This window comes from Suillus paluster, assembly GCF_016628075.1.
Source record: "Suillus paluster strain FC165 chromosome Unknown EDB91scaffold_797, whole genome shotgun sequence".
NCBI lineage: Eukaryota > Fungi > Basidiomycota > Agaricomycetes > Boletales > Suillaceae > Suillus > Suillus paluster.
The window spans coordinates 1-9,070 of record NW_024538357.1 but is presented as its reverse complement, the minus strand read 5'-3'; the positions used below and the strand labels follow the sequence as shown (position 1 = coordinate 9,070).

General features: G+C 49.8%; 5 protein-coding genes across 5 annotated transcripts; 1 reads left to right on the top strand and 4 right to left on the bottom strand.

Annotated features, from left to right (window-relative positions):
* Positions 1-187: 187 nt before the first annotated feature.
* Positions 188-487, bottom strand: EDB91DRAFT_1035652 (uncharacterized protein; the record flags this gene model as incomplete). Its single annotated transcript, XM_041312802.1, has 1 exon — positions 188-487. A coding segment is annotated over one exon (300 nt), but the record flags the coding sequence as incomplete, so codon positions are not given.
* Positions 488-743: 256 nt separating this feature from the next.
* On the bottom strand, positions 744-1,938 carry EDB91DRAFT_1190763 (uncharacterized protein). Its single transcript, XM_041320532.1, has 2 exons — positions 1,544-1,938; positions 744-1,493 (listed from the first exon to the last, which is right to left on the bottom strand). Coding segments are annotated over exons 1-2 (504 nt in total). The 5' UTR covers positions 1,545-1,938; the 3' UTR covers positions 744-990.
* A 39-nt stretch (positions 1,939-1,977) lies between these two features.
* On the bottom strand, positions 1,978-4,551 carry EDB91DRAFT_1067748 (WD40-repeat-containing domain protein; the record flags this gene model as incomplete). Its single annotated transcript, XM_041314842.1, has 5 exons — positions 1,978-2,322; positions 2,467-2,688; positions 2,822-2,949; positions 3,619-3,664; positions 4,444-4,551. Coding segments are annotated over 5 exons (849 nt in total), but the record flags the coding sequence as incomplete, so codon positions are not given.
* Positions 4,552-5,251: 700 nt separating this feature from the next.
* Positions 5,252-6,965, bottom strand: EDB91DRAFT_1332099 (transcription initiation factor TFIID component TAF4 family-domain-containing protein). The gene is made up of 5 exons (XM_041325391.1): positions 6,752-6,965; positions 6,648-6,693; positions 6,364-6,589; positions 5,992-6,313; positions 5,252-5,920 (listed from the first exon to the last, which is right to left on the bottom strand). Exons 1-5 carry the CDS (start codon positions 6,837-6,839, stop codon positions 5,394-5,396), a joined length of 1,209 nt encoding a protein of 402 aa, XP_041168228.1. The 5' UTR covers positions 6,840-6,965; the 3' UTR covers positions 5,252-5,393.
* A 47-nt stretch (positions 6,966-7,012) lies between these two features.
* EDB91DRAFT_1212382 (ribosome biogenesis regulatory protein-domain-containing protein) lies at positions 7,013-8,492 on the top strand. Its single transcript, XM_041320762.1, has 5 exons — positions 7,013-7,102; positions 7,150-7,245; positions 7,302-7,636; positions 7,691-7,926; positions 7,973-8,492. The coding sequence occupies exons 1-5, from the start codon at positions 7,062-7,064 to the stop codon at positions 8,198-8,200; spliced, it is 936 nt and encodes a 311-aa protein (XP_041168227.1). The 5' UTR covers positions 7,013-7,061; the 3' UTR covers positions 8,201-8,492.
* Positions 8,493-9,070: the final 578 nt, after the last annotated feature.

Sequence of the window (9,070 nt, the reverse complement as noted above, 5' to 3'; positions counted from 1 at the left end):
CGTCTTGAAGGATTTTTGGAAGACACTTCATGGCAACATCATGTATTGAGTCGCCAGTGTTCTCGTGGGCACGAAACAGTGGAATGAGCACGCGTAAAACGAAGAGACGTTCGGAGTAGTAGAATGGCGTGATTGCTGCAATGAGCTCGTCCACAACACCTTTGTCAGTCGATCCTCCATTGCCTGAGAGCCCTTCATTATACATGAACGATCGAAGGAGGACAAAAGCTTGAATTTCGTCAATCTCGAACCGAGCACTGATTGCAAGCGTGAACTCCCTCTCCACTTCGTCGACTTGCAGCACGACGCCATCCGCGAGCGTGACCGAGCCGGCCTCGACTGCTCCTCGTGACTTCGGTGTGGGCTTTCCATATGGACTATCAACGTTTCGAAGTTGCGAGGAACGCGCGGATATAATATCGCACAGTTGATCTGGGGACGAGCCGTCGAGCCTGCCAGAGAGTAAGGAATGTAGCTGCTGGTTGGTTCTGCACAGAAGCAATGGTCATGGAGAGATGGCATTGTGAAACAAAGCACAGCAACTTACACATCTATAAGGGTCGACCGCGATGGTTCTCCAGGCATTATGAAACCGAGCAAGTCAGGGTAACTTGAAGGTCAGGACGTTCTGCGGCCTGCCTTGTTCAATTCCAAAGAGTTATTTGGTCTTGTTTAATCCAGAAGCTGTTACCACACAGCTACAAATAACCCAAACAACATCACTTTCAGTAACTTAATATATTGGACGCATCTTATGGACTTCTGAATCAACACATTTCCTCAGAATTCACTTGAATTGCCAAGGGTAGTCATATACCGGGGGGCCACTGTTCGTTCACACTGAAAGTTCAGATAAGATTTTAATATCGATATCGATGTCGCTAAGTAGCAGGTTATCAATTCAAAGGCTAAACTCTAAACCTTCCGTGGCTACGTAACTTACAGATTCATCACATTCAACAAACACGAGTGCACATTAGACTACTGGCTCTAACCGCGAGCCCCATCGCGACCACTACTCGTCATACCATCCTGATGGGGCGAATCCACATTCTTTAAGCGCCATCGCGGAGGCATCCTCAGTCTACCGTGAGACCAGCACGAGTAGTAGCAGAAGAACGCCTTGCACCAATGCACGTCTGGGAGCGAATCAATGTCAGATGACTCGGACGATGAGGAGTTTTCCTTCATGTCCTGCGACACAGCAATCTGCATCTGTTGGCTAGACGGATGTCGGGTGTCATCGACTTTTATGTATTCCGGTAGATTGGCAGCAACAAGTCGCTGTAGGGCACCAATCAGAAAATACGGAAGGAGAGGAAAGGGGATCCACATTACAGGGAACTTGCGTCCGGCCGCGACTTCAACGACCGGTGGCTCTTGGCTGCGCCTTGACCTAGGGAAGGCGAGGTGCTGCCGCAGGGACAGCGTGACTCTATTCGAGCGGCGCAAAATCTGGCTAGGCAGAGAAGTTGTTTCAGACTGGATACGCAGTCAGTCATACATGCGAGCGGATTAAAAGTAAAGACTAACATTATCAAAGTCAGTTGTGGCCAGCCCTGAGAGAGAGCATTTGTGGGATATGGGCGACGTAGCAGGGAACTGCGGTGAGATCGTTGAGCTAACTATGAAGGATCCGAGATAAAGAGACGTACATCTAGCCGATCATGGAGCTGGTCGTTCTGAGCGGGAGGAATGGTGACGGTGCGAGAAGAGAAGCGAAGAACTTCGCGGAGGTGGCGCAGTAAACCGGGTTGCTGTGGGTTTATTGTAGGCGGAGGTCTGTGCGGCCTATGCATGAAAGATATGGCCGGCGATGACGCTGGGTGACGGCGCACTGTAGCAGGGCGACGGGTTGCATGAAACTGCAATGATGGCGATGGATGAGTTGTGTAAATGAGTAAGATCATGAAAATGCGAACATTCAGTAGGCGACCGATGTTTGTATTTTTATCTGCATTGGCCTGTAAGGGAATTTCAGCGCACGGATGATACACATATGCGGCGTATGCGTACACTGCCCTGTGCTTCAGGCACACACCTGGTGCTGATCAGGATGTCGAGTGGAGTGTTGCATATATAGATCTTACGACCTGTCGCGTAAGCTAATTGACGTGAGTTGGGTGAGAGGATGATGGAGCTAGGAGTCCCAACGTGGAAAGAAGCGAGGAGCTGGCGGGGCTCGAAGGCCCACAGCTTGATGGTGTTGTCTTCTGCAGCGCTGGCGAGGAGAACACCATCGGATGAAAGGGCTAGACTGCGAATAATCTTGCTGTGCCCCTCAAACGGAGCTCCGACGATCTCCAGCGTCAAAGCGTCGAACTCGTATATCGTCGTGGCGTCGTCGTACGTGAAGGTGAACGCGGCTATGATGGTTTTGTTTTTGTTTGTCCAGAATACGGGAGCAAATGTGAAGGGAATGTCACCAAATTCCCCAATCCTAACGTCCAAAGTCTCTGTGTGGACATCCCACACCTCAAGGCACTTCCCCGCCTCTGACTTCACTGCGAGCTTCTTCGAGTCTGACGAAAACCGAACTGCGCCCACCCAATCAATGCTCTCAAATGGACCAGCCACGAGTTCGCCAGTACCCAAGTTCCATATCCGCGATGTACGATCCCATGACCCGCTCACCACCAGCTTGCTGTCCGGAGATATATCTACGCAGCTGATCCCTCGCGAGTGGCCCTCGAATCTTTTCACGATCCCCGTCTCAACCTCGAGGCCTTTGAGCTCGCCGCGGTTGAGACCTCCACCCCCAGGTGACAACGCGTCGCCCATCCCTGGATACCGCTACCGCCCATACTCCCTGCTCACAAACATCCCGTGCTTCTTCAATCTCCTTACCCGTCCGCAGGTCCCATCGACAAGCAGTCTTGTCCCAAGATCCGCTAATCATTCGCCGGCCGTTCGAAAAGAAGGATATGGATCGAATATACTTTTCATGACCTTCCAGGGTCATTACCGGATTCCAGAATCATATCGTGTGCCCCAGAGGCGGGCTGCATGAATGTGGAAGCCGTGGCATGTGCCATTGACAGCGAAATTGGCAAATAGCCAGAGGCGGCTCGGTATTATGTGGAGGTTTCGAAGGAATAGTAGCAGTGAGCTGTCTTAGTGTAGGCCTGACGTTGACAGCGATTTGGAAGATGAACACTTTGCCTGCTGGAGCGGACGTCAGTTCATCCGCACTGGAAGTTGAGATGTTACCAAGGGACTGGCTCGAGGAAGAAGAGCGATTAACTCTTGAATGTGAGGGCAGCTGCATGGCAGTGTTAGCTGCCTCCTTGTTTATCGGCACAGCCATGGTGAAATTTATGAAAACCTTCCATCAGACCTTTCCATTTCCCACCTGTGAGTTCGTAGAATCATCATGTAAGGTGAAGCTGTACCCAGATATGCGTACTTCTAACTTGGATGCTCGTATTTCCAAAGTGATGAACGTAGAACTTTCTCTTTAGCACGTTCATGGGAAATCGTATCCAAGAGCGGCGATATCTATCTGGTGAATGTCAGCGAAGCCACCCTGCAGACAGAATCAGTATGCATCGGTACAGAAGTGTAAAATCATCAATTGCAGGGAATAAGTACAACGAACGTAATGAGTGCACGTTGAACTGATTGCGATTGCGAGCCCACCATGGCCGCTGTTCATCGTGTTATCCTGGCGGGGTATGTCAACGCGCTCCAAGGGCCACCGCGGAGGCATCCTCAGTCTGCCATGAGACCAGCACGAATAGTCGCAGAGGAACGCCTTGCACCAATGCACGTCTGGAAGCGAATCAATTTCAGATGTATCGGTGTCCTACGACATGACAGGCTGATCAGCAAAAAGGCAACAAGAGTCAAGAAGATGCACGTCACAGTGACTTTCCGTCCGGCTGCGACTATAACGAGCGGTGGCTGTGTCTTGGTACGAGGAAAGAAAGGTATTGCCGTAGAAACTGAGTGACTCCATTCGAAAGGTGGAGCGGAGAGTTTATTTCGAACTGGACACACACTCAGTCATGCATTGCTATTTTATGACTGATATCATCAAACTGAGGTGTAGCATGCGCCGAGTTGGGTGGTAAGGCCGACGTAGCAGAGAACTGCAGCCGAGTCAACCGTGAAGGAACCGAGACAAACGACCTACATCGAAAGGATCGCGGGTCGGTCGTTCCGGACAAGTATAATATGTGGCAGGCAATATCATTGGGTTACGTCAGACTGCAATAACTCATATGAATCGGCACAATGGATGAAATAGACAGCATTCTTCATGTAAATGCTTACGGGCTGGTTTGGTCTTCGAGAGAATGTTAGTCCTAGAAGATGTGTAAACGGCGAACGCTGATGAACACGTACTTTCAAGGAGAGGGTGGGTTGTGCTTCCGGCGCAGGCCCGATGCTAGTGGCAAGGCAGTCGGATGAAGTATTGCATATGAGCTGATGGGACTCGACGGCCCAGAGCTTGATGGTGTCGTCTCCAGAAGCACTGGCGAGGAGAGCGCTGTCATGTGAAAGTGCTAGACCAGTGATAACCTTGGTGTGCCCTGCAAAGGGAGCTCCAGCGTCGTCGATGCGTTAAAGTCGCAGATCGTCGTGGCTGGTGTCCGAGTGCAATATTTCAACAGCTGGCGCATTCCGGATCCACTGAATCTCCAGTCTCCCCTAGCCAGACCAATCGAAGGAAGACAAACGTTCCTTCATATTCTGAAATTCCTTCCTCTCACATCCATTTTCTGTGTTTGGACACCCGGGCACACTTCAAGCCACGACCTGATTGCAAACTTCTTCGAGTCTGTCGAGAATCGAACTGCGCCCAGCCAATCACCACTTTCAAATGGACCAGCCACAAGTATACCGGTATCCAAGTTCCATTTTCGCGTTGTACGATCCCATCACCCAGTAGTCTTAGCAGCAAGAAGAGAGCGGAGAAAGGCGGAGAAAGAACTTCAATTCACCTGACACGGACGAATCTGATTATCTGGGTAACGGTTCATTTTCATACTATCTCACCCACTGGCGTCCCTTCTGGAATATGCAGGGTAGTGGCAGCTGTGCATTGCTTCTATTCATCAAATACGTTCGCCTCACAGCGGTTAATCACACAGCCAGTCTCTATATTAGAACGTCCATCAATCCTTTCCCAGTGTCACTATATCATGTGGGATGAAGCTGTAACATGCAAGTACAAGTAGAGGGTGGTACTTACTTAGGTGTTTGTGGTATATGTACTATAGTTTGATAATCTGTAGCGGGCCCTGCTAATTTGCATTCAGTGTCTCAGTTCAAACTTTCGCCAGCGGCAGGTTATTTAGAAGTAAAGTGTAGGTACGAAACAGAGAAAACAAACGACTAGCCATGCAGACGATATCGATCGAAACAACAACATTAGAAAGCACAACCAGCTACGACCATCCGCGGGCGGATCCGCGACCTCCTCCATGACCTCTTTCCTTCTCTATGGCGAACATCGCATCACGCATTGTGACTGGCATCCGATCGTCATCCTCTCCCGTCAGCGGTGATGTCGGACTGCCTTTCTTTCCTACATACGGTCGCGCCCAGGATGTTGTTGCAGTCGTTGATGCTGCAGGAGCTGTGGTAGTCGCAGGGGTCGTGGTGGTAGCTGGACTTGTTGCAGCAGCAGAAGATGCCGCAGGCTTCGGTTTACCACTTGTCGCAGAGGAATTTGCAGCATTCATCCATGCATACTTCCCACCAAGTCCAGCAGCCTGACTTGCGACAGCGTTCGACATCTTTTTCCGCACATCTTCAGACATATTCCTCGCCGTTACACCAGGCCCCTCTTTCTTCTTCTTTTTCTTCGCACCTCCCTCCTCATCTCCGTCAACGGCCATGGCATTGCCACCTGAAGCCTGCGCAGATAGGTTAGCGGCGTGTGCAGCGGCCAGGTCAGCGCGTTCTTTGCGCTCTCTTCCGAACTTTCATCTCTTCCTCTCGCTCAATCTTCTCCAACGCAACTAGTTGCTTTAGCGACGTCACTTTGTACGACTATGCTCCACATCGGGGTGCCATTATCGTACAGACATGCCGGGCGGTCGAACTGGGTATCCGTACGGTGGTAGGTTGCAGCAATCATCGCAGTAACGAGGTCTTGTAGACGGGCACGGAGAGCGATTGCCAAATAATTCACTGAGTCTTCCGGGATTTTTGTCACCTTGTGTTCCGTGCCAATGGTACGCATAGTGGCGCCAAGAAATCGTGTGTCAAAGGAAGGAGTAGCTGGTTGTTTACGTGATCTGTCTTCAAAGGTTCGATATGACTGATGCGAGTCATGGGACCTCTGCAAGCTTTCCTCCTCCGCCTACGGAATAGTCACTTCCGAATTCCAGTATAATGCCAGTGCTAACGCACCCGGAGATCAACACCCGCGCTTCCAAGAGCATCGTTCAAGGTTGCAACGTCGGCGGTATCCATCCCACTATTGGCATTTGCGGCCTGAGTAGTTGCTCCTGTTACAGGAGTTGTTGAGGTCTGCTGTCTCTGTACTTGGGCTTGGGCTTGTTGTGGGACATATGAATAATGCGAATACGCAGCTTGAGGATAGTGGTGAGTATATTGGTAGGAATATGGAGTTGTCCTGGATAAGATGGATATATTGAGCATCCGAATGGATATGAACAAAGAGAGAGCTTGACGTGGCGTGTTGGGATTGTTGCTGAAGCGCAGGATCAATTGGTATGTCTGAGTGATAGAGGTTCAATATTAATCACTACAGGGACATTTGGACAATGCTACATACGTGTGGTACCCCATTGTGCAGTGTACGAAGTCTGCGCGTGAGTTTGCGTGGGTGTTGGTGTCTTCGGAGCTTCGCTTTCAGTCTTCATGACCTGCCTTGTGACGACACGAAGTTAAGTAGTGTTGAACTTTGCAAGATGTGCAAAGGGACTCGAGGTGTCATGAACGTAAATGGCACAGCGGAAAGGCTTCAGGATGTGATGCAATGTTTGGCTTTATTGAAATCTAAAGGTCTTGCCAAACAAGCGCATCACACTGATCAATATTTTCCTACTGTATCCACGCCTAACGTTCTCGAATTTCGCCCCGCGATGGACGTATCGAATATCCTAGCATCGCATGCTGCAAAATAGTACGGTCCTCTTCTTTTAGAAAACCACCACTCACCGAATTCAATAGTCAATCTGTCACAGTCGAGAAAGAGACACCTCTCGACGTAGACATAGGCTTCCTAACCGTGACAGACCTCACCCCAATTGACGAGGATAGCTACATGTACGACAAATTATCTGTATCATTAAATACAACTATATTCAACATTTTTCATTCAGATCAAATCTTGAAGAATACCTACAATCGACTGCTCGAGACGGCATCCAAGCATTGATCGCAGCACTCTATGGCTTGCCCACCCAGCCCTCACCAGACGGTCCACTTGCCCAACTTCCTACACCGACGACACAGCTTCCTCGCGCCAAACCCCTGCCGAAGCCCAAACCGCCGACGAAATGGGAACGCTTCGCTGCTGCAAAGGGTATCCAGAAGCGTGTGCGTGAAAAGAAGGTATGGGATGAAGAGCGACAGGAGTGGGTCAACCGCTGGGGCAAGGATGGTAAAAATAAGGAGAAGGAGGAGCAGTGGATTCACGAAGTCAAGGCTGATGCTCGTCCGTGTTATTTTTTTTTTATCGAGAACAAAGCTCAATTCATCATCCCTTCAGCCGTGGATCATGATCCTGTCAAAGTCGCCCGTGATGCACGCACATCGAGAGTCGCAAAAAACGAACGACACCGACTCCAAAATGTTGCTCGTTCACACACCGCTGCTGGTGAGCGGGAGGAACGTAAAAGGGATATCGAGAAGACTCTGGCTACTACTCGAATAAGTACGGCAAGCATGGGCAAATTCGACAAGAAGCTTGACGGAGAGAAGAAACTGAGAGGCGTCAAGCGCAAGGTAAGTTGAAATCAGCTCATCGCCGCATGTGACTCACTGTCCGTAGTTTGATGCTGCAGAAACATCTGTGGAGCAAGAAAAGCAGACATCACTTGCAGTACTGTCGAAGTTGGATAGTGATGCAAAGAGAGCGAGAAAGGGGAAAGGTACAGGCGATGAAGTTCTCAACGTACGGAAGGCAATACGGAGCGTAAGCAAGGGCAAAGGTGGTGTGGCTCTCGCTCGGGAAGCCAACAGAAAAGGAGCCAAAGGCAAACGAGGCGGTAAACGTTAGCTAGTACGTGGGCCAGGCGACATTGCATAATACTTCAAAGTGATGCAAATGTTTCGACAGAGGTGTTGGCACGTTAAATATTCTGACTTGGCACACGGCGGACGGTAGTTCGGCAAATGTCCTGTAACTGTATCTTTTCCTCGTGCACCGCCGGTAGTTCCGTTGTCCAGATCGCGCACTACCCACCAGCGCGGCATATGCTCTGGCTAGGGGAGACTACCTGCCAGCCTACAAAAGTCAAAACATTGTGAACATCGCATATATTCCACTGAAACTGTACGGTGACCCGTTGGCTCAGTTGAAAACAATTCCGAAGGTGTGACATGTGCTAACTGCACCCTTACAACGTTCATAAGGTCGGTTTTACATAGTATGGTCTCCGATGTGATCCAAGTGAGCTATGGATACAAATCCCGGCTGCTCTGTATGGAACATGAATCCTAAGCAATCCCCTCAAGACTCGCATATGCAATTACTTTCAATGGGCTGCTCCACGCATACTATCGGATAGAGACCTCGGCGGTATTCTGCACATGTAACTGATTACACGACTCTGCCGGAGAGTACACAAAGAATTATTGTTATGGTTCATCTTTCCCCGTGAAAAGTTACACATTGCGTGATGATACAACCATTTGGTACATTGCCACACCCTTGAACCACTCCAGCGGACCATCTCGAGAAACCTGCATTCACCACAAGACACCCCACTCCGAACATCATCGCCATTGTACTGCATTTCCAAGAATTAAGACCTTGCTGAAGTGAAACGAATCAATGGAACTGCTATAATCATGAAGGTCGAGACATACGCAGGCGGTGCTGCAAAGTGAGCTCAAGAATTGTGTTGATTAACTTCGCCTTCGCCCT

Excerpts from the sequence above, each read along its gene's own strand:
- EDB91DRAFT_1332099 (XM_041325391.1), bottom strand. The coding sequence starts at position 6,839 with ATGAAGACTGAAAGCGAAGCTCCGAAGACACCAACACCCACGCAAACT. Across the intron at positions 6,590-6,647 it reads CAACAATCCCAACACGCCAC|GACAACTCCATATTCCTACC; the intron begins GTCAAGCTCTCT and ends CATCTTATCCAG. Across the intron at positions 5,921-5,991 it reads GTGGAGCATAGTCGTACAAA|AGCGCAAAGAACGCGCTGAC; the intron begins GTGACGTCGCTA and ends AGTTCGGAAGAG.
- EDB91DRAFT_1212382 (XM_041320762.1), top strand. The coding sequence starts at position 7,062 with ATGGACGTATCGAATATCCTAGCATCGCATGCTGCAAAATA. Across the intron at positions 7,103-7,149 it reads GCATCGCATGCTGCAAAATA|TCAATCTGTCACAGTCGAGA; the intron begins GTACGGTCCTCT and ends CGAATTCAATAG. Across the intron at positions 7,637-7,690 it reads CGAAGTCAAGGCTGATGCTC|CCGTGGATCATGATCCTGTC; the intron begins GTCCGTGTTATT and ends TCATCCCTTCAG.